Source organism: Buceros rhinoceros, unplaced genomic scaffold (genome assembly GCF_000710305.1).
Source record: "Buceros rhinoceros silvestris isolate BGI_N320 unplaced genomic scaffold, ASM71030v1 scaffold3510, whole genome shotgun sequence".
NCBI lineage: Eukaryota > Metazoa > Chordata > Aves > Bucerotiformes > Bucerotidae > Buceros > Buceros rhinoceros.
The window spans coordinates 19,898-45,026 of record NW_010387712.1 but is presented as its reverse complement, the minus strand read 5'-3'; the positions used below and the strand labels follow the sequence as shown (position 1 = coordinate 45,026).

General features: G+C 35.0%; 1 protein-coding gene across 1 annotated transcript in view; it reads left to right on the top strand.

The window, feature by feature from the left end:
* The window catches only part of SLC27A6 (solute carrier family 27 (fatty acid transporter), member 6), a 27,610-nt gene continuing 2,481 nt past the window's right edge, over window positions 1–25,129 (top strand). The window contains exons 1-9 of the mRNA XM_010146084.1: window positions 1–67; window positions 1,213–1,419; window positions 3,125–3,283; window positions 4,299–4,423; window positions 15,138–15,332; window positions 20,362–20,452; window positions 22,146–22,344; window positions 22,961–23,058; window positions 25,111–25,125. Of these exons, the coding sequence (XP_010144386.1) occupies window positions 1–67; window positions 1,213–1,419; window positions 3,125–3,283; window positions 4,299–4,423; window positions 15,138–15,332; window positions 20,362–20,452; window positions 22,146–22,344; window positions 22,961–23,058; window positions 25,111–25,125 (1,156 nt within the window). The remainder of the gene's footprint in view (window positions 68–1,212; window positions 1,420–3,124; window positions 3,284–4,298; window positions 4,424–15,137; window positions 15,333–20,361; window positions 20,453–22,145; window positions 22,345–22,960; window positions 23,059–25,110; window positions 25,126–25,129) is intronic.

Here is a 25,129-nt window from a genome sequence, read left to right as displayed (position 1 = left end):
ATGAGCTTGGAGTTGACATCAGGACTTCAAATGCTTGCTCCGGCAGTACCTCATTATGAGGTTCTGGGTGAGTCATGTCAACTCTGTTTGTTTATTCATCTATAAAGACTGAGATAATAACATAAATTTATACCCACAGGGATATTCCTAAGATTAATTACATAGGCTGAGATCCAGCAAAGCAATTAAGTGTAAATGAGTTTTTAAGTATATGAATAGTTCTATTGAAAGCAATATTATTCCTATTCTCGAGAATTCTCCTGGATTACTACTTTAATGCCTGTTCAGTGTTCTGAGAAAGTTACAGACTGTAAAAATACTTAGAATTATAAACATAAATACCAAATGAGTTACTTAAGGATTGGCCTCTATTTATATTTTTCTTTTTGTTTAATCTCAGACTCTCCCTTACGGATTGTCTCCTGATAAGCCAATGAAATAGATCTTAGTTATACTGCTGTTTCTGTCTCATGAAAGTGAGTTTGCATGTGTATTAAGGCAAAAGACAATAGAAGAAATGGCTTTCATTGAATAAACGTGATTATAAGAAAATAAAATAGTCTAAAGTACCTAAAATCAGATTCATTAAGGTATCTAAAACACTCAAAGCACTGCATAAATAGCCACATGGTTCTCTGGCAGTGTCTGGATAAGCCACGGGCCTGTACCATATTTCTACTCTGTTAAATTCAGGTACCTACATACATGATATAGTCTTTCATTTGTGTTTTTGTTTTTAAATTAGTCACTTCTGTGCTTTTGAAAAAAGTACTGCTCAATGAGAGATTGCTGTTGAGGGCACCCAAGGAAACTTGCCCTGTAATTACTGGCTATTTCTTGCGTCTTCAACAGATTTCTTCATTATTTATTTGAAATTGAAACTTAATTTCCTTCTGATATTAGCAATGACTGATGGTTATCCGAAATGAGGTGGGAAGCAGGAGCTAGAAATCAAGACTTATCATTTTGCCTTGAGGGATAATTGACAATTAGACCTTGGGGGGTCAGCAGTATTTTTACTACATTTTATCCTGTTTTTAGTAAATTTTCATTCTAGTTCGTAATTTCTTTACTGAATTTATTTATGTACATGGAGGTCACTTTCATTCCTTTTTCTACTATAAAAAGTAAAACTTTAGGAGGAAAAATACTTTATTCACTATTTTTGTGAAGACATAATGAAAGTAACATTATTTTATGTTAATTTTTAAGATTTGCTTGGGACATTGGAAGAAATTCTTCCTAACCTCCAAAGAGATGTCAGTGTTTGGATAATGACCAAAGACTCCACTTTTCCAAGTGTGCACACCCTTTTAGACAAAATAGAGGATGCATCTGAAGATCCCGTTCCAGACAATCGACGCTCTGCCAACAACCTCAAGTCATCTGTTTTATATATATTTACTTCAGGAACAACAGGTACAGGTCTGCTAAAGAGTATGTATTTTTCTGCAGCTTTCACCTAGAGACTTAATTTTTCCAAAATGCTAATCTTTCAGTTCATCGTTTTGTAGTAGAATATCCTATTTCTTACCTAGAAGCATTATGGTGGAAATTAGGCTTGTTTCCTGTCGGTGACTGTTTGTATTCAGTGATTTACGGGCTTCTCTTTTTTCTCTGCCACATTGTGTACGTACTATGAGAAGCCTTACTTTTTATTAATTCACAGCTAAGGTGTTTATAAATCTTCAGCCTTTTTGGTGAGTTTACAATGATAACATTGCGTCTAGAACTTTAAAACACAATCTTCGAACAAGCAAATAGACATTTGAGTTTTCTTCATTAGGTCATGCAGGTCACTGTATAGACAGAAAATAGGATTAAGTTACTAGCCTTTTAGTTTAGGAACAGATGGCTGAATTTATTACTAGTGCTCCAGTAGCTAAGAAGTTAAGGCTTTAAAAAAACTGATCACCAACATGAAAAGCAGCATGATGTCATTAAGATAAGCAGATTGGCATTCTCATTCAGCTGAAGGCCACAGTTTTAGCTGAAGATTTAAAATGAAGATGCGTTTAATGGGTTTATTCTCTCATACAAATAATTATTTATTTGTTTCAGGTTCTGGGGAAAAATTAGGAAATAAAAATGTCAGCCTAGAAAAAAAAATTAGGAAGGTGGAGTGGTTGGCTCACTTGGTAATACTACTAAAATAAATATGGTTGAGCTTTCTAGTTAAAAAGTAAGGAGTTTTAGCAAAAAAGTAATAGAATTCTCCAGGTAGGAGGATCTTGTTCTTACACTGCATCCAGAATATGTGTGTGAGGTCTCAAATTTTAGTTATGTAGAATTTGAAATATTTTTGTACGCTTGTATGTACTGCACTAATTTACATTGGATTTCTTTTATGTACCTTGTAACTGAAATAGTTTAACAGTTCTCACTGCTTATCATCAGGATTCAGCCTGAAATTTGTGTTTGTAAGACCATATATGAAGCAAGGGTACCAAAGTACTAGCCCAAGAAGCTCTTGCATGTGAGTCTGCATGTTGCTTAAGAGAAATTCTGTGTTGAACCTGAAGAAACTCATTAAGAAGAACCTACCTGGAGTGGACTTTTTGCTGGACTTTTTTTTTTTTTTTAATTTTCATAGTCTTCATAGCCATCTAAAACAAATAGGTAGACTTGGATGTACACATCTTAGATACACGCCCGCTAGGTGATCTACTTTGTGTATATCGTGTAGTTTTCATAGCTGTGTTACAGTCACTACGATTCTTACCTGAAAGAGATCAGCCTGATGCCTTTCTATGTTAAAGGAAGTCCATATCTACAGTAAATGCTTTTGGCCCTTTGCTGGCTCTATGTAATTTGACAGCATGCTAACCGTGGAGTTTCTGTATGTTTCCACCTATTTGAATTGACTTGACATCAGATTAAATAACTAACAGATAAATATGGAAACTGGCTTGTGTATCTTTATGTGGACAGAACAAACATGCAATACTGTATTAACAGCCAATTGTCTGTTGGTGACCATCTAAACAGATGGATGAAAATTTGGTTACGGAAGAAAGAATTGCTTCTTTTATTACTTTAGTGACCTTACTTGGAAAGGGAAAAAAAAATAAATCAAGTTCTTTTCAAGAGAAGCTTTATACATGGTTTTGTGTTTTCATTACAGGTCTTCCAAAGGCCGCAGTCATCAGTCATATGCAGATTCTTAAAGGTGCTGCTGGACTCTGGGCTTTTGGTGCTACTGCAGAAGACATCATTTATATTACTCTGCCCCTTTATCACAGTGCAGCATCTCTTCTTGGCATCGGTGGATGCATTCAACTGGGTAGGGCTCCTTTCATTGAACTGTGTTGTTAACAGAGAATTATTATAAAACACACTTAGGTTCTCTGCTATTAGGGAAACTAATGTTCTGCTGAAATCAAATTAATAGTCTTTTTGGAACAGCTTCATAACTGTGTATTTTAGGGTTGGGGGGGATGTGTAATAGCAAAGGATCTCCTAGGAGCTATCTCTGATACTGGAGAAGAATTAGTTATAAACATTTGTGTCACAAATGTTTTTACATTCTTTTACACTTAGGTAAAAAGAAATGTAGGGACATAATCATATTTTGGCAGTGGATATAATACATTAGTATATGTACAGACTAAGCGTTGTTTAGTGGAATAGAACTAAAACTTATTTTGGTGAACTTAGAAAGACTGACAAATAGAGTAAGCATTCAGCTTAGTCGTGTATCATTAGAGGATATATAAAACTTGTATACTGTTTTGGCATGGACAATAAAATACGTATTTTACTGAGACTGTGTAGGTGTCCTCAATCACTGTATTGTAAAAGACTTATTTGGAACTTCATGTAAAATATTTCCTGTTTCCGGAAGTATCAAGGACAAGTCAGAGCAAGGGAAAGCTCTTTAGATTAGGGATTAATTCTGTCTGAATCTGCAATGATGAATAATTTCTTTGCTGAAAAATGAGGTTTCAGTGATACCCAAATGATTTGCTGATTCAGGCTGACTTTTCTGCATATTTTCAGTTAAACTCTTTTGAATAATGTTACAACACTAAGAAAGAGAAGCTGTCTTCTTGCTTTTAACCTCTTATCTATTGGTTTACTATCTATCTCACCAAGAGGACACTGGGTTCCTCTCCTGACTTTGTTTCCTAGGTTTGAACACATGCATTCTAATAAAACAGCTTAAATACTATGTAGTTCTCTGAACGAGGCTGTTCTTAGTTCCTCTTATGTTCTATTTTGTAGAAAGAGTGAACATAGCTAGCTAAGCTGCCACATGGAGAAAATGCTTAGGTTAATTTTCTACTGTTTCCATAAAGGTGCAACCTGTGTGTTAAAAAAGAAGTTCTCAGCTAGTCAGTTTTGGAGTGACTGCAAGAAGTACAATGTGACTGTCATCCAGTACATTGGAGAACTTTGCCGCTACCTTTGCAGCCAGCCAGTGGTAAGCAGAACCAAAATAATGGCTATTCATCTGTAATACGTACATTTCTTCTTCTTAATGTGGTTATGTTAAAAGGAAAATAAAACTGTACTGAAACTGTCCTTTTTATGTTCTTCAAATAATTGGTGATCTGTAGACTGTAAAAAAAAATGAATGGCTTGAATCAGGATGATGTCAAAATAAAAAGTAAAAGCAAAGATTTTGAGATTAAAAATTCATTCAGTATTATTTGGTGAAAAAAACATTATGTCACAGAGTTTCACAGTGTAAGTGTGGAAAACCAGAATTACTGTTCAATGTCCTTGCAGAAAGTTCAGAACTTTGTTTATTGGCACAGAAGTATATCGGAGGTCTCAAGTTTTGTAAGTCAAGTTTTAGCACTGTTTTGGGTTGTGGAACGTGCTTGGTTTGAGACCATCTAAATCACATTTTAAAATTTGGAAGGGGTTTGTTCTAGGTTAGCAGCTCAAAGGAAGAGTGCCTTTTGCTCCTAATTAGAGAGCTATTCCAGAGAGCAAAGCAAGTGTTGTTAGAGTGACATTTCTCTCTGAAACAGTGTTAGCCCTAACTTGAAATAACTTCTTTTTCCTTGGCATGGACTATCTATATATGCTGTCAAGTACAAAGTATGCTGAACTTGCCGTAATAACCAAGTAAAGCTGACTCATCTGAGTTAACTCTTGATCTGGCTATTTTCTGGTGTGTTTCCATATTGAGCCCAAGATGTTTAGGCAAACTCACATGTTCTAAAATTTGTTGGAATTAATTCGAGATGTATAGAATAATATAGATGGAATGGATATAACCTGTTGCATAAATAAAAAATCCTAAATGTTACCTCATACATTAAGTTATGTAGTTAAGCATTTTGATAAAATGACTCTACAGATTACTTAGGATCATAAACAGCTTTTATTTTGAATACTAAATAAAAATAAATAACATCTTCCAAGTACCTGTACAACATTATGCAAAAAGCTCGGTATCCTCTTCTAATTTAACAAAATGTTTAGGAGAACACAAAGAGATTCGTGAAAATATACAGAAGTTGGATGGAATGCAGCTGTTATCTCTTTGATTATTCTCCCTTTGCCTTTATTGTGTTTTCATTCTGTGATATCAATAGAATAATCGGTGGCTTATTTCCTTTTCAGTGAATTTTATTGAAATGACTTATCTCTTAGGAAATGATGCCAATAATACAAATTGGTTAATGTGAAAATTCTTTTCTAATCCAAGTCCTAGTTTTATGGTTTTCCAGAACAATGTGTTCCTTAAGCAGTGTTTTAATAATTCAAAGAGAATGCAAATCAGTCCTCTTGCCCAGCAGAAGAGCAATTTGTATTAGTATTAGCAGTTGCTGACCCAAGAATGGAAAAGGTCAGTGTTCATAAGACATTTGGTTTGTTATTTTTCCTGAAAATTTTCAAAAGTATGTTTAAGTTACATAGCAGTGGGTCACAGATCCTGCAGCACTATCCATACAAGCCTTAGTAAAGAGAATATTCTTGAATTAGAGGACATGGCCGATATTCCAGTGACCACCACTGGCTGTGATCTGAAACTAGAACAGTGATAACTTTCCATCTCTGTTTCTTTTTTTGCTAGTTTTGTTTTAATTGGAATTTGTTTGGTTTTTAATTTTATAATAAAATAAATGAAAAGTTACAGGGTAATGAAAAATCAAGTTAAAGATCATAAGGAAACTTAGAACATAGGAAGGGCCTGACTTTAATAAGGGGTTTTTTTCATTGTAGGCTAACATGATTTCCCCAAAATCATGTCTCTTCTCTCCAACATTTCCCAACTTTCGCTGTGTTTGCAGCCTGAAATATTAATCATTCCCCTTTTCTGTCCTTTAAGCATACAGTTAGAGCAGGGCATTTTGTTTTACCCGTTTTGTCCTGTTCAGTGTCTTAAAGTGAAAACGATAGATTAATATTCTTCATTTTCTAAAACAAACTCTTTCATTTTTAACTTCTTAAGAAGCCGTCATAAAGTCAAAGGAGTTTAAAATTTTGCAGATGAAGTTAGTTATACCACCATTAAGCATTCACATACTCTATACTATATTTACACCATCATTAAGTACTCATTAACTATATCACTATTCTATTTATTAATATATGTGCATATTTGCTAGAAGCTGGCATGCCTAAGTTTTTTGCTTGGTGAGGGTTTTTTTGTTTTGTTTTGTATTTTTATTGCTAGCTAGATAAAAAGAAACCCAATGTACCTTATAAAGAAAAAAAAAATTATAAAATGTATCAGTTTGACAGCTAAGTACTTGAAGAAAAATATGAAGTATTTGTAATGTTAAAACTGGAAGAGAAACATTTACATGAGTAAGTGAAAGAATTTAAAATATGTTATGCAATCCGTTATTATTTTTCGAGTAAGTGAAATAACTTGCCAAATTGTTACCTCTCCAAGTTTCATTAACTTAGAAGCACTATATATAATGGCAGCATGAGAAAGGTATGGCTACTACAGGCTTTAAAGGTCTGTGAAGATATTATGTGGACAGTCTTCTCAAGGTTAGACTACTTTAAAGCCCCTCTAATGAACATAAATTAAAACCATAGCAATTATCCTAAGTGCTTCACTTGTTTCTTTAACACTGAACGTGAAATAAATCCTTCATTTCTAATAGATGGAGGCCACAGTGTAGCATCTTATTTCATAGCCTTTGAATAGAACTTTTGGCAAGTCTCTGTGGTAGAACGTAGACTCTTGGTTTAGTTTTCCTTATTATTTGTGTTTTGTTTGATCTTTCTACCTCCCACTTACATTTGCAACAGCTCTTCTTCAGCCTTTTGCAGTAGAATTTTTCTGAAAACTCTTCTGCATCCAGTTCGGTTTACTAACCTGCTGTCTGGAAAGGACATTTGTTAGAAAAGGAAGTTGTCTTTTTTTCTTAATTACAAGTACAAAGGCTTTATGTGACCAACGTATTTTTTGCTGGGAGTAATCCTCATGCCTGCACTCTCACAAGCTCTTTTTCTGAAGTCATTCGATCATAGTGAAAGTACAAAAGCTTGCATTGATGGCTAGTACCTATCAGTAGCTGCAAAATGGATTCTGCTCTAAGATATTAGCATGACTACTGCTATGAAAGAGAATACTCAGCAAATTAATAATTTGGTCTTGCTAGCTGACATTACTCAAGAGTCTCCATTAACAGTGATCTACAAAATTTCAGAAGTATGGCATAGCATAGCTCCCTATATCCTCTATAAGCAAAGGCCTTGGAAATACTTCTTTACTAGTCTGTGGATGTATTTTACTTAGACAGTTGCAACGCATTTAACATTTAAATGGTATACAAAATCTTCCTAATGCACTTGCAGATTTATTTCAAATTTAAAGTAATGAGCTATTAAATAATACTTTACATCCTGAAGCTTTTAGAAAATATGAAGAGTAACGCAACATCAGTTTTCTGCTTTTCTGCAAAGGAGACCCAAATCCTGGAATGCTTTACAAACAGAGGCTAGAAATCAAGTGTTTTTGATCATTATGTATTCTACTTCTACGTCTTTGCATGAGAGTCTTATACTCCACAAGCAGTCATACTTTATGACATTAATTGTGTGATTTATGATGCCTTGCAAGAATTTGGTAAGCTGTCTATGAAAACCAGAATTCAGTTCTACTTGTATTCGAAATGTATTTCACAATTAACTGTATCATTGCTTAGGCATTTTCTTTCTGCATCGCCCCTGTTTTATGTCCGTTTGGTATTGGGCCAATATCATCCTTTGTAATCAGTAACATCAGTAACGTTTCCTGTTTCCTTGCAGTTACCTCACATCTGTAAGACCGTGCATATCAGCTTTCAGACTTTATTTTCTTAAGCTGAAACAAGCTGATCTCTCTACTAGATCCAGTTTGGCCGAGGTTTCTTCGGACAGGATTAAGCTCCCTGAAGTTACTTTAGAAAAGATGCTTAAAGGATTTATTTTATTAAAACTCTTCTGTGTTAGAACAATAGTAAATTAGAAGAAGAAAACAAGGAAGTCAACACTGCTGAGATAAGCAAACAGAATGAGCACTGACTTTGTTGGTGTTGACTCAAGTGTTGTGGGAAGAGGTGTAAGAATGGGGTTTATGTACGTTGGATAGCACTGTCTCCCAACTAGAAACAGCCTTCTTTGAAGGAAGGGAATTTGATATTCAGGTAAGGAAGGAAACTTGAATCAGCAGGCACTTTTCTACGATGCAGGTTCTACTTGACATCAAATTTTATCTCCCATTAAAGCATAGCTCAATTTCTGTTCACTACTGAAAATTGTTCTTATCATTAAAATGTAGAGTGGAAATTTGTCAAGCTCCTTAGAGGTTTTCAGCATAAACATTTTCTTGAATACTTCAAACCAGTAATGTGTTACAGTTGCAGACAACTACATCCGTACCTCCCATTTGAAGTCTCTGAATAATCTCTGTACGTCATTACAATTTTATTTTACCGGGAGGGGTAGAGGAGTGAGGGGGGTGTGGGGGAGAGGTGGGGAATTTAGCAATTTATTTTTTCTTCTAGTAACCTGTGTTTCTAAAATAAAATCTGCGACCATATGCAAACATCGTTCTTAATTCAAGTTGTTACTGATTTTGTACAGTATTTACAATGCCTAAAAGGAGAATTGAACACTGTACACACAGTATAGAGAAAATAGAATGTTTACAGTCAGAATGTACTCAGCACATCTGAAATGAAGCTTAGAAATGGACCTGGGATTTGGAAGCTTGTGGTCTTTCCCTCCACTCTATACCAGCTGATCTAATAAAAAAATATATTGTATATCACAACAAACTTTGTGCTTTTGGCTACTGCTTTCTGATATTTAAATGTATTGGCATACCTCTCTTGGAATCCATCCATACTATTTTGTGTCTGTTTCCTCATTCTTCCCACTAATAATGGAAAATTTTTTCAGGTTTTCTTCCTGAAAAAGTCTTCAGTAATGTTTGTAGAGTTCTTTTAGCCTTAGGAAACATTAGTTTTCCATACCCAAAACAGCACTGAAGGCTGGTTGTGATGTCAGCTACTGATTCTAGGATGGTGGCTCAACTTGACTGATTTCCTTCCTTCCAGCTTCTTTGCCTAGACACTCATCTTTTGGGTTAAGCCAGTGGAGCCATGCAGAAAATGCCCTGATAGTGAAGCCTAGAAATTGCAGTCACACTTTTAGCAAGGGAAGCTTCTTCTTGCTCACAGAATATTGTGTGCAATATGGAGCACAAGAAATAATTTGTGCATGCTTTAAATCCCCTGAATTCACTTTTGGGAAGTTTGGTGTAATTTGTTTTGTCTTGTGGTCTTCTGGGACAATCACCAAAAATACAGTGATCTACTTCTTATTACCAGGTGGAACACAGACAAAAGTGACTTTTTTGTTGTTGGTAGATTTTTCTGAGGAAATAGAAGTCCAGCTAAAGAACACATGTCCTATTAGAAGAGCTAAGGCAAGAAAACTCCTGTGAGAACCTAATTCTGTTAGATTATCAAGAGACTGATTAATGAAAGAGTGGTGAGAATGAGCTATACTAAATAACAAACAACCAGTTCCAGAACTGGAAGGATGTGTCCTCTTCCTAGCATTTCCATTCCTTTCATACAGTACATCTCTTCAGTACCCTTCCTGTTTTGTTTTAACCATGTTTTTAAATTTGGGTATGTATTTTGCTCAGAAAATCTAGTTACAGTTTAAATTAGACATTACTGAAAATAATGCATGCATCTTGAAGAATTTATTATGGTATAATGGCAGTATGATATCTCTCATCTTATAGTCTCTCTACTAACTACCTGATGTCTGTTTTTTCAGGGCTAATGTCTCAACAGAGAACTGGTGAATGTGTTTTTACATGCATTCCTTGTAAACACATGAATGTAAATCCTGTGTGGTCTGTCTGTCGTATTTTATATTTAACAGATGTTTGCATTTCTCAGGCTCTGAGATGGCTGTTAATTTCATCACAGCCATAATATAAAAAACATTTCATGCCTCCTTTGCCTGAACTTGCCTTTGCTTCTCTCCATTTTGGTTTTTCTGCTGCAGAAATGGCAAAAGTAGGACAATGAACCTGTTTTCTTATATTCTTACAAAACCACTGCTAAGTACATTTTTATATAGCTGCAGTCATGATTCCTTCCCCATCAATTAATACATTGTTGATAGCACTTTGAAAGGCATTTCTGTTATCAACAATTTAATCATGTGGATACTCCACATAGTTTGCAAAGAGCACTTAAGGAGGAAAGACTAGCAGATGGAAAAATCCCAGGTATGCATTATTTACTGTGATAAGGCAGATCTTGACTTGTCGATTAATTACTATACAAATGAAACAAGCATTCAGAATGGAGAAGTATCATGTCAGAAACAGGTTTATTACGTATGCACAGATTTGGTATATGGTTCAAATGAACTGATATATGGCAGAACGAACTGTAAAAAAGCCCAGGTGTAAGGTAGGAACAGTTCTAGCTTATTCATGCTTCAAAAGGGCATTGAAGAAATGTTTCACCTTTACTGTTAGAAATAAGTGGATATAGATTGGATCTCCATTTTATTTCATAATCACTGTGTAAGAAAAGAAAATTCCAGTGCGGGAAAAAAATAAAAAGACATTTTTAAAAACCTTGGAAAGATGTTCTAACATTCCGTTTTTCTAAAAATCTGTCTTCCTAATTATCTGTAGAGAATTATTAATCACATACAGAAACACAAAGCATGAGCAAATTACCATGGGACACCCATTATTTGAACTTACTAATGATAGTTGACCAAGGCAAGGCACCGAGTCCTTCATACATGAGATGTAGTGGAGAAATAGTGCTTTCAGAGAAGGAGGTGTTTGTTGACTAGGTGCTATGCTGCTGCAGCAGGCTAGGAGTATGCGTGGAGAAAGTTGCTGCATACCAACTGTTGCACGGTAACTGGCTGACGTGCCACAGCTTGTTCAGGTGTCAAGAATGGCACAGGGTTAGCAGAGCCAATCTCCCAGGATACGTGTACTAGGTGACTCCTCGGAATTCTTCCTACTCCTGTATTTCTATCCACTGTGCCAAAGGGAAGCTTGCTGATGCCGTCTGAATATGCAGAAATTCAAAGCATGACTGTTTGTTGCCATAGTCTGTGGAAAGCATAAGTTCCTGCATATTTATCTTGATTTGCATACATTAGGACACTGTGAGCGTGCATCACTCAACCACGTTTCTAGAATTTGTTTGAATTATCATCCCTTTTCCTTCCCTTCTCTTCTTTATTGCATTTCATTTATTGCGTAAGTTTGCAGCCACACTGTCCACGGATGCCAGCATGCCTGCCCTAGAGTTGGACTCTGGCAGTGATCTGGACAATCATACGATGATGAATATATAGATCAAGTCATTAAAAAGATGTCAAAATGGCTAACTCTGTTTTATTTATTGTGGTTCTCTTTCTATTTAAAGTTAGTTACACATAAAGCTAAGACCAATTAGTGTCATGTATTAATTATATCAAAGTTTAGGTAAAAATATGTAAAAAAATAGCTGTATGAATATACTCACATGTAAAATGACTGTAAATTTTCACTGTTTAAAGCTTCCCTTGTTGTAATAATTCTCTTCATAGTTATTGAACCTGCTGGGAGATTAAATGACATATAGTTTGTGTTCTTACGGTTGAACAACTGCTAAATGCATGACTGTTTCAATGCCTTTTCCCCAGAACGCCCTGCAGTCTTCGTCAGGGAGTCTTGTATCAACAGATGGGTACAACTGTGATGAAGCTAACTAAATCAAACACTGCAGCTGCAGCAATGCAGTCTAACAGAAAATCTGTGAAAAATCTGTGAAAAAGTTGTGAAGAAGTGAATTGCTGTCTTCTCTTGTAAGAAAATTTGCTTTCTGTGATCAGCGCTTGATGACATCATACACCTCTGTGTTTTTGGAAAAAGGCTGAATGCCTTAAGAGAATGCTTCCTAACGTGAGGTAGTCATCCATTGTATTGTTGATAGGTGTTGCTAACATTGCAAGCACAGTAAAATGCTGACCTGTCAGGTTTACTCTGTGTCTGTCCACTAGTGAAACAACTTTGTGCTGTAGTACTACAAACCGGTCAAAATACATGAGAATTTGAAGGTGTTGAAGTAACAAATTGATGGTGAGGTGCTGAAGTATTGAAGTACGAATGAAACTGCCTTTGTCCTTTTGGAAAAAAAAAAAACCTAAACATAATCCATGTAGGGCATTTTCTCTACTCGATCCTAGTTTGTGTCTTTTCAGCAAACAGTCATCAATGCTCTCATTTAAGTATAAATAATAGAAGCAAACTCCCCAGCTTGTTGACCTGGTGTCTAGGGATTTTTAATCCTAGGCTGATGAATGACCCAATTAATTAGCATGTGTGTATATATATGCACATATTTGTGTCTTCCGTTCATTGTGGATCAAAGGATTTCTGTGAAAGAATCGCTTGTTCTATTTTTCATACCTTAGCAGAGGCAGTACATGTGAATAATTTAGCGCCATCAGCAAGAGGTAATGGCAGTTTGGTTACTGATTCATTAATTGCAGTTTAGGAAAGAAACTGTAAGGAGGATAACCCACTTGCAAAATTTTAAGTTGAGCTGACTGGAATATTCTAAAGATGATGGACAATTTCTGTGGGGAAAAAAAAGAGAGTTAAAAACTTTCCTGACAAAGTTCAAAGTAGCACTGAAACGCTTTCTCCTAAAAAAAGGGAATACTTTCCTTTTTCATTCACAGGATAACGATTTTGAATGTGTATTACTACAGACCTTGTTATTTCAAAATCATGAAAATCTATGCTGTTGCATTGTGATAGTGCATCTGAAGTTGAAAAAAACAAACCAAGCCCCAAACATTACATCTATAGACAATTTTTTGACACTTTGTTCCAGGCTATGTCCACAGTCAGCTTCATTGTATTATGAATGATAAATGAGTAAAATTATTTAAAAGTTAACAAAATAAAATCAATTAATTAAATTAATTTTAAAACGGTTAAAAACTATTTAGCATGAAGTCAGTGAAATATGGGGTTGTGGTGTTTGGAAATTACCTTTGCATCTAAAGTAAGGTAGGAGAGGAAAAGGGAAAAGAGAAGAATTGGGTTGTTTTAAAACCAGAATAGTTAGTGACTGAGGGAGCTGGTGAGTGGTGTAGTTTCGAGGTAAAATACCAGGATAATGCCTCAGATGATTGTAATCTGCCAAGAGCTATATGCATCTAGTGAAAGAAGTGCGTTCCTTCACTGAATCGTTCCAGGAAGAGGACTTAATTTCCTGAACAAAGACTCTGAAGCTCAGTAAAGGAATTTTTTATCTTTCTATGAGTTACTGAATTTGAAGAGGGAAGAAAAAAAACTTGGTCAGTCTTTATGATTCAGAGGAGGAACTTGAAATTTCACTGTGCTTGTAGTTTTGGTTACAGAAGTAAGAATTCACGATCCTCACGGAAAATTGAATTTGGCTGAGACATATGCCTCTGAGGAACACGCCCGTCTAATATACTCAGTAGAAGCTTCACTGGTTTTAACATACAAAATATTTAAAGATTGCTGTTTCAGTCAGCTGACTAGATCTCTTCACACAAATAATTTGCAGTGCTTTTATGCTAGATTAGAGGTGCTAAAATGGATTCTCACTATAAAGAAATACCTGATTCTTACTGGATTACAGTTGGAAGGCAAAAAGGAAACTAGAAGAGAAGAACAGAGGAAAGGCACTCTCTCCTTTCTGTAGCATATGTATATATAAAAAGAGTGTGGCTATGTCCATATATGTGCTTATGCCTATAGAGATGTGTTTGCTTATGTTCGTTTAAGTGTTCTTGTATAAAGGTACATCCAGACAATGTTGCAGTACTGGAGTGCCGTGCAGTTCTTGGTATGTAGTAACAAACTGTACTTATATTTATTTTGTGCTGTCTCACTTCTAGAGCAATCTTGTAATTATTAAAAACAGAGTCTTATTTTAAAATAAGTGAAATAATTAAAAAAACTCCCCAACCTGAAACAATTATTTTGCTTTCTGATACTTCAGCTTAAATCCGATTGTATTTTAAAGGAATTTCATGCAACAGGAAGGCTTGGGAATTATTCGTAGAATTAAAGAATGACACTGAACTGAACGAACACACACTATTTTGTTTCTTGTAATAAAACATGGGAGCTGGCAACAGTAGAGGCTCAAGATCACCAAGTAATAATGTATTCCATTAAGCAAAACCTTGCAAGTCTTAATATTGAAAGAAATGTGTGGGAGGAAACATAAGCGTGTGAAATCTGATTGTTTCTTATAACCAGTCTGAAGACACAGGAAAATAACTATTAATCTCTGCTGTCTTTAATCCCTTGACAGAAATAATTCCTTGCTTTCTCTTTTCTTTCCAGTTTTATGAGTGGAAACAGACTGAGACAATACAACTTTTAAAATATGAAAGCATTTATATAAATTAATTTATCCATTATTGGGGGTGTAATTTGCTTGTTGAACAAGGTAACAGGTTTTGGATTGGAGTTTGCTACATTGGAGCTGTAGGCAGGCTATACCATCTTTCCTTAACTTAATTGTTGGTGGATTTTTATTTTTGTTTATACTTGAGGTATTTAGAGAAGGTACATTTCCCCCACAATGTATGCAACAATCAAATACAGCTCTTGGTATTTATATTTTATTTCTTTTTCCATTTTTTAACAGAAAGAAGGAGAAAAAAATCACAAAGTCCGACTAGCGGTTGGAAATGGAGTAAGAAATGATGTATGGAGAGAATTTTTAGACAGATTTGGTGCTGTTAAGATCTGTGAGTTTTATGGTGCTACTGAAGGAAACATTTGTTTCATGAACCACACAGGAAAAATTGGATCTGTTGGACGCACCAATTTCTTCTATAAGGTGACTATTTATTTACATTGTATTTTGTAAAATGGAATGCTGAAGGTAAATACATTTCTCAGTTTGACCACAGGACATGGGGCTGCAGTTATAAGTCCAAAGTAAACTTTCTAACTTAGTTGTTGCAACTTTAACTGACCTTCTTTAAAATGTTCGCTGTCAAAAGTATTGCAAAGTGCTTAGCACCCAGCTCAGTTACATTTTCAGCAGTAACACTTAGATTTTTCTTAAAGTTTGCAAGAGTCAAAAAGGCCTTGCCTCTCTTCTGACGATTTTATGTATCATTTCCAATCTCTATTGTATTAAATGACAAAAGAGGAAGCTTGATTTGTTTTAATACCTAAGAACTCATCATCTGTGATATAAACATACAAGTGTCCCGTTCTTAGTGTCCTACAGATTATATTTAGATCTATTTTCAGAGAGTGTATTTATATTGCATATTACTATATAAATATTAGGCATACATGGGATTTAATAGTAATTAAAATGAAGTAACATATAGGCAGATATAACTTTAAGAGATATTTTATACCTAGGTACAATTAAACTTAAGTACAACAAACTACATCTAGCCTGAATCGTTAGTCAGAAATTTCAAAGCTAACACGATGTGAATACGATCTGTCGAGTTGTTGTAATAGACAATATTTGCCAAGGGTATTAATTTAAAAAAATCTATGCCCCTTTATCTACCAAGTCCACCATATTTATTTGATTGTTCTAGGTTACTAAAACTAGAGAAAACTTTTTTCCCCCACTGCTTATTCGATAGTCTCTGTTTGTGTTTCATCAGCATTGACAATGGATATTACATGTCTTGGGGAAGAGGAATACCTATTATGTATATCGCACATGGTGGCTTTTCGTTCGTCCTACAGGAAATCAGGAATCTGAAATTTAGGGAATACTGCGTGAACCAGGAACCTTAGAGCTGATGTAAATTTTTGTTGCAGATTTTTTTAATCTATGTGCTTTAATTATTTTAAACATTTTTTTTTTCTAAAAAAAAACCCTTATGAAATTTTACATTTGTCCCAAACTTGAGAAAACTTTTTTTCAGTATTTCAGAACTTTTGACAGAGTTTTGTCAGTCATTAAACTTTTCAGAATACTGTGTAAAAGTTGCAGCAAATAAAGGATTAGATATGAAGTTACCTATTTATTGATTTAGTTATCTGTGTTTTTAATCAAGTAGTGAGGGGGGGTGTGTGTGAATGTATTAATAGTGGCATTTCATATATGAATTACACATACTGTTTCTGTTTCCAAAAGGAAGATTAGTATTTTGGGGGTTTTGTACATGAAATGTGCTACTTTTTCCTCATTAATGATTGAACTTAAGATTTGAGTTAGTGACTGCAGATTAGGAGAAAGAACACCTCATACAAACTACAATTAAAAAAATAAATGCAGTTGTAACTACATACTTGATATCTTTTCTATAATTTATATACTAGACATCTTTTCTATAATTTATATACTATTCCAAGTTGGAACTGTTTAGCCTATGGAAACATCAGTGTAGTCTGCTAAGAAAATTACAGATTGTCCTCTTGCTTATTCAGTAGGAATATGGAAAGACCATAAGCTATTTTATGAATCGGAAAAAGCCATTCATTCCATTTGGCTTGGCTTGAAATCAGTTTTATTCTGACTTTTTCAATACACTCTTTTCCTAGAAATAAGTTTACAGTAAGTCTTCAGTTATTCCCATAGTTTCTGTTATATGAAAAGTAGCTAAAGCACATTATTTGTAAGTGGGCTCAATAATTAGCTACTGCTATTCTCCAATGGGCCTGAGGTATATTTCCTCCCAACCCTTCCCCCAGTGTCTTATATTTGGTATTCTAAGACTGTAGAGTTTGAGGGACAAAGAAGGTTGTCACTGAAAGCCAGATTCAGTGCAGAGACAAACTATCTCACCTTGTTACAAGGTCATGGTTTGTCTAGCCAGGCCAGCGGGTGGATTATTTGACCTATTTTATGTGGAAAATGAACTGCCCCAAATCTCTTCCAAATCAATGAGGTTTCAGAGACTACTCCAAAGCTCCATCAGGAGTTTTTTCTTAAGTAATATGTTTTGATCCAGAGCATTTATGGTTGTGTGCCACACATGGTCTCTCTCTGAAAGAATTTGTGTCAGTGGAACAACATGGCATAAGACTGTTATTGCAATAGTTACATGTCTCAAATTAACAGTTCCGCAATGTGTTGACTACTGGGGCTCTGCTTCTGTCACCCGTGCAGTTCCTCTGGATGGCAACACCTTCAGTCTGCTTCACAACACTTGTCTGCAGGAGCAGCTAGCTCTCTTATAATGCCAAAGCATGAACAAGAGCTTAGATTTTACGCAGTTTCAGAAAAGTCTAGAAGAGGTTAAGAAAGAGAAAGAATGTAGAAAATATGAGACACACTTTCTAGTGATTTTCTCTTTTTTTCTTCAGAATGAAGTAAATGCAGTCTAAAAACCCATACACACAGATAGTGAGAGCATAGTCCAAATCTTAGCATATAGGTTCAAAGTATAATATTTTTAGCAGAGAAAAAAGAAAAGAAATAGGAAGTCATTTCTGTTGTAGATGATGGCAATGGTACAGTTTGTATAGGTGAAGTAAATACAGATAAAAGTCACAGCTTTAAAAGACAGGCTGAGCTCTCAGAATAAGCAAAGTATCTTTTCTGTCAGTAACTGCCAAGGGTTGGGGACAAATATTGTAGTAAATAGTAAGGTTCTATGCAACATGTTAATTTTCATTTATTTGGGAGACACAAGTTAACAGGAAGAAACAGATGAACATTATAGTAGTTGCCAGACATCCAAGAAGCCACTGTGTGTGAGATGTTGAATTGAAGCAGTGCTCTTGTTTGTACTTGTTTATTTTCACACTATACTCTCTGTGTAAGAGAAGTCGGTTACTGTGCTTGAAATGAATAATCACTAGGGTGTATGCATAAATGCTTCAAAAAGGATGTTCATCTAGAGTCAATGAACAGAAAAGTAGAAGCCTCTGAATAGCTTTTCAGCTTGTAAAACTTAAAATGTTTTATGAAGAAGATACAGATTAACATAGTGATCTAATAAATTATCGTTTAATATTTACATCTGGCATACATATGTATGTAGTGAATAGTAATGATTAGTTTTACTAGATATGATATATATTACATGCGTATATAAATACGACATGGGAAAAATCTGTAGGACTCTCAGTCATGTCTGTCAAATATGTATATAAATCTCTTACACACTGAAATAAATTCTGAGTGATGGCAGAGAACATGCAATGGGAGAGTGGGACTAATGAGATCCAAGGAACCTTGTAAGAAGGCTAAAAATAACCTATGGCAAGTACACCTGAAAAAACAGCATTTAAATAATAATATTCCAAACTTGATTTATAAATGTATTTTTTCATTATTTTGAGCGTAAGTATTCCAACTATTACAGGAATCTAAATCTCATTCACTCAAAACTGTATGGATCGAAGCCAGCTTTGAGCTGAGAAACATTTAAATCTCGTATGAAATCATAAATCATTTCAACATGATTTTTTCATAGAATAATAGAACTTTAGTGGCAGAAAAGATGCTTTTTAGTTTAAAAGTAAACAAAGTTAGGTTTAAGCAAATCTTAAAGACCCTGGAAAACTGGACCCAGAGGAGGAACATTAGCAATGTTCCTAATTAACATTAGCTATTAACTAATTAACATTAATTAACATTAGCTAATTAACATTAGCAATGTTAATCCAAGCAATGGAGGCTCTTAAATTCACTGGCCTATGAAAATAACTGTTGTTTGTGCTCTTTGGACTAGTTTTGAGCTAAAGTAATCCCAGGTACTTCAGGGGTATTCCTAGGTATTTTATCATATCATATGTGTTGATTCAGTTAATATCAAGTGTAGTTTTAAAAAGTTTTTTGTTTCGTTTTGTTTGCTTTGGCTAACAAAACTATGCAGAGGACTGGTACGTGTACTCTTGACAGCATTAATAAGGCATTACAAGTATATTTTTAAAACATTTGTAAGATGATGATACTATGCTCCAGAATTTTTTTTCCCCTTACATTTCACTTTTTTGACATGCTTGAAATTAAATCTATTAACACAGTGGCTCATATATTATCAACCATATGACATCTGCCAACGTGTCTCAAAGTCCTGGTTTGTATTTATATCACAGTAGAAAAACTAAGCAAAATTGAAGTCAGACCCTGTACATTGGTTTTAAAATAAAAACATTACCATTTCTAGTGCCGATAGTATCTTGCCCTTTCCCTCATTCCCTCTTTTACTCAGAGCCACATTCTCCACCATCCTTATACAAGAGGAAGGTTAGTTGTAAAACATAACTAGGAGGTCAGTTAGGTCAGCAATGTCAGGACTCAAGGGTTCACAGTATTTCAGAAAAATGCAGAACTAACTCTGACATAACTATGGAACATGCACAGCTACATAACCATGTCAAATGACACGGGCGTACGTATCCTTCTGCTGGTGCTCGTGGTAAGACTTTCCACCATTCACCAGCTTAAGGAAGTTTGAGGGAAAATCTGAGGCTAGTTAGGCACGAGTAAAGCCCAACAGGAAGCAGGTTTCCTTTTGTAAGGAGATTTAGGCGTTTGCTTTGCCAAGTGGTTTAGGTGCCAGAAGACCTCAAGAACACTTTTCATATTGGCCACCGCTATTAAATGTCAGCTAAATTTCAGATATGCTTACCCTGACTCACATAGGCTGTTCCACCGATACATGGATCCCAAAGCTTATTTGTAAGAAAATTAACAAAATTATGGTTCTATGTCTTCATAAAGCATTTTTGAAAAATGTGTGTTTATAAAAGTATCTTGATGTTGCTTACCTCCAGGAAATGGTGTAAGTTTACTTACACAGTATTTTCAGTTCTAAATAAAATTACATTCTACTTATAGATGAGTAAGACTGAGTAAAAGTTTCTTTGCTTATATTTGCTGCCACCAGATGTCACTGTGTATATGAATAACTGATGAAACTTTTTCCCTTTTTTAGATTTTTTTCCCATTTGATTTAATCAAGTATGATTTCCAAAAAGATGAACCAATAAGAAATAAGCATGGTTGGTGTGAAAAAGTTAAGAAAGGTAAGTACTTATTTTAATAAGACATAGCAGCCTTTTGATTGCAATACAAATACTCCAGAGAATTTTTTTAAGGAGCCTCTTTGTTGTGCTACTGTACTATGTTATCATCACCTATTACTCTTTGCTCTGACAAAAGCAGTATGATTTTTGATTAAAGACAGAACACTACTAAACAAACCAGCGCTGACAGGAAAATGACTTAGGAGATCCTTGGATATATATTCCCAGAACAGCAATGTTCAAAAGTGATGACGTGAGATTATCTCTGAATATGTAGCTAATGACATCTGTGGTTTTTTAGGAAGGTGAACATAGTGAGGGGGTTGCCTAAGAGACCTACAAGAAAGATGGGTGGATTAGAGCGAGTGCAAGAGAGATTAAGTGTTCCTAAGTGAGTTGATTGTTTATCAATGTGTTTGCTATTATTTTTTTAAAGAAAGAGGTTGCTTGATTATAGCTACACATATCAAATATCTAGTACCTCTTGATTATATGTATTTTTGAAGTGTTTCTCAGACACTGAAGCATCTCTATTGTACTGTGGGAAGGTAACAGCTGTAATTAATGTCTAGAACCGGAAGCGAGAAAAGCTCGTATTAAAGGGCAGGCAGATAGCTTTAATAGAGACTTGAAGCAAATTTTCTGAAGGAGTTAAGAGATTCTCTAAGATGTTTTAATCATAGATGGGCCCTTTCAGGAAAATACTGTCCCCAAACCCTGAAATTTCATACAAAATTATCTGTAAAGATGTCAGATTGACCTGTGAAAGTTAACACATGCTTTAAACAGACAATGCTTTCACCTTATTTTAAACAGTACAAACTTATGGGGGAAAACAAAGCACAGCCCTTTTATGAGGAGGCAGTCTTAAATTAAAAATCTGGTGTACTTTGGACACATTTTTATTTTTAAATATTCTAATATTTATAATTCTTGTCTCATATGAAGTAATGGAACTCTTTAAACTTTATTGTTCAGAATGTGCTTCCAAAAAGGTCAGGATTTCATAAAACTATTCCACTTGCAGCAAGGTAACACCCTGATACTCTATATGCATAATAGGGTAATCCTACCCCCAACTCTCCCCTTTTTTTTTCTTTTTTTGAGAAAAAAATTATGTTAAAACTTCAATATTTTATTCCAAAAAGAAAGCAATGAGGCTATGTCACATCAATGAAAATTCTTAAGAAGTGTTCTCAGAACTTCTGAAAGAAGAAAATAGAGATTTAGTGCCTGGGTTCAACACCTGTTTTTTATTAACACTTGTTTTTTCAGTAGTAAGCTGATTGAGACTCATCACTGGAAATTCAGTAAGGTGTGGGGAGTGGGACATAATATTCACTTGAAGTGTGCACTTTTTGAGGACAGCAAACCTACTAGTGAACTCACAATTGATAGATAATGGTTCTGGGAGAAAACTGTTTGATGAGTGGTCGGGAAGAAACAAAAAACACTGGGAATTTAAGTGGACAATACTGTACTGTGTCATTATGGTTGCTCTGTACTTAGAGGTGACCACAGGAATTCTAAAGCAGTAGAAACAGGTAAGTTTTTATTATTGGGTCTTGTATATCGAACCCTGCAAAACTTGGTTCCTGATCTTGTAAAATTGTATGTACCAAATTATTACTGATGTAAAGTACAGGAAATGTGGAATGATGATACCTTAGATTCTTTAAACTTCTCTGTATAGGTGAGGCTGGTCTTCTGATTTCCAAAGTCAATGCGAAGAACCCCTTCTTTGGTTATGCTGGCAATAAGAGGCACACAGAAAAAAAATTACTCTCCGGGGTATTTAAGAAGGGAGATCTTTATTTTAATACTGGAGATCTAATGGTTCAAGACCATGAGAATTTTCTGTATTTTTGGGACAGGATTGGAGATACCTTCAGGTATAATAATTGTTTCTTTTCAAATTTCTTCATTAAAAAACAGGGACATGCAGAATGGAATATTGCTGTTCTATTTGTTTACAGCCAGAAGTGTTCAGTTTATTATTATTGTGATGTAGTTTATAATGATCTTGAAGTGGCTGATAGGGGCTTAATTTTGTAAAAAGTGTTCCCGTAGAGCTGGATAGCTCATTTCCAGAATGTTTTGTGGGAATTATGGGTCTTTGAACAGTTCTTCCAAGTGCTGTAGTAACTAGTGATAGTTTTGCTGGGAGCAAGAAAGTTGGATACTGAAGTGGAGAAAAATGTGTCAAATAATAGTAAAAACTGTTCACATATGATATGTTTAGATATATGTCAAAATTTTTAAAACCATTATACCAGATTACAATATGTGTTCATTGCGGTTTATAGTGATAACAACTATCCATCACCATTTGAATTGCACGCATTGTCTTCTGGTGATCAGATCAATATACCGACATAACAAGCAGGAATAAATTTGAGGCGGTGTTAGTCTGAAATGAATGGAGTTCCTACTAAAGTTAAGGTTTTTTTTAAAGAGAAGGTGTTTCTATGTTTTCGACAGATTAAATTATTTTTTCACATGTTTTAGATGGAAAGGGGAGAATGTTGCAACTACAGAAGTTTCTGATATCATTGTAATGTTGGACTTCATACAAGAAGCAAATGTGTATGGTGTATCTGTGCCAGGTAAGAAAAGCTTTAGCTGTATGTTTTCCTTCCCCTAGATTAGTTGTTAACCCTAATAACTTTTTTTTTCAAGTTTAAAACCTATGAATCACTTCTGATTGAGTCATCTGTTTAATACCTAGCTAAAATGTAGATGTAGATAATGAAAATACCAGAACAGATTGTGAATGAGCCAGTGAATCATGCATTTTTATGTGTATGCAGTGACGCATATTTTTGAAAAGTTATCTTCCATTAATTTGTGATAGCTATATAATCTAAATTAAAGTTTAAAGATTTCTTAAATTCACATCTGTGGAAAATCCACAAATCCATGTGTCAAAATAAAATGTCAACACAGTAAGAATTGAAGTAACTCTAAGAGAAAGTGTATGAAGACATTCATCTGTCTTGTTTCACTTTTCACTTAGCCAAATAAACCATCAGCGAACATATATAGTAAAAAAACAAGGGCAAGGTGAAAAAGAAAATAAAAAATAAATTATTAAGAAATAAAATACATTAATTTCTTTTTAATAATTTGTTGTTGTTAATTTTCTTGAGATCATCTGGGCTTGATCCCCATTCGTGCTAAATCTTTTTTCAAAACGTGTACTAGGTCTGGCTGGTATAGGGATAGGTTTCTCTCGAAGAGTCTCTTTAGTGCTGTGCTGTGCACAGGTTATCAAAACAGTGTTGATAACTTACTAATGCTTGGCTGTCACTGCACAAAGCTTTCACACAGTATCAAGGCTTTTTCCATACAGTGAGTATGCCGGGCACGGGCAAAAATTTGGAAGCAGATGTACATGGGACAGCAGGTCCAAACTGACCAAAGGGATATTCCATATGATGTGAAGCCATGCTCAGTAATAAAAACTCGGTGAAAGGAAGAAGAGTATGTGGTTATGGTGTTTGTCTTCCCCAGCAACCACTGCATGGGCTGATTGTGGCCCTGCTCTGGAGGAAGTACCTGGACATCTGCCTGACAATGGAAAATAGTGATTGATGTCCTGGTTTTGCTTAGCTCGTGCATGCAGCTTTTGCTTTCCCTATTATACTGCCATTACCTTGATAGATGAGTCTTTCTGCTTTGCTTCTATTCCCTTCCTATCCCATGGGAGAAGGGAGTGAGTGAGAAGCTGGCTGGATGTTGGGTTGTTGGCCAGGGTGAACCCAACATAAAATGATAAAAGAGTTTAAAATGTGAAAAAGTTGTTACTTAACTATTGTTTAAAAGCACAGAAGATCGTAATAGCATGACTGAAAATCAGACTGAAAAATATGAGAGCTTCTCATTTCCTATACATTTACCTGCAGATTCCTACTCAGTCTATGAGATTGTCTTGATAACCACCCTTACACATAAACAAATCAAGTTCTTCACAGATTTTGTAGCATTAGCAAAAAAACAAACAAACAAACCACCAGCAACAACAAAAAAACCCAAACCAAAACCAAAATAGAAAGAAGACAAGTGAAAAGGTTGGCAGAATGTCTCCGCTATTATTACTAGCTGGTGATTAAAGTATGCAGTTATTTTTGATTGCCGAAGTTCATTGCTTTTATATTTTAACCAATTTGGTCTTTCCCATAGACTCATAGCACTCTCTCTTTCCAGACAAACCAGTAAGAACTTTTAATCTCTTCCTCTGTTAACAACATGCAGATCCACAGTTTTGAGAGAAGACATTGCCAAGACAGAAAGGCATAAACTGAAGAGAAGTCATAATTGGCTAATCTGGGAAAGAGGATCAGCTCTCTGGTTTTTGAGAGGAATGGTGTTAATGTTTATCCAAATTTATTGCTTAATATTGAGCATGGGACTCTGCTTACTCTTACCTGCCAAACTAATTTACAGCATTATTGCTTAACTGATGACTTGAGTGATCTCCAAGTACATGCCATACCATAAAATGTATAAATGTAATCTTCCAGTTTTACTGAAACTCAGAAGATGATATATGACTGTCAGTTTATTGATTTGCTGCAGTTCTTTTCTTGTAAGGTTCATTACTAAAATGTTGGCTTTATTCATATTTCAAAATTCTCATCTCGCTTCCTTTCCCCCAGGTCATGAAGGAAAAGCAGG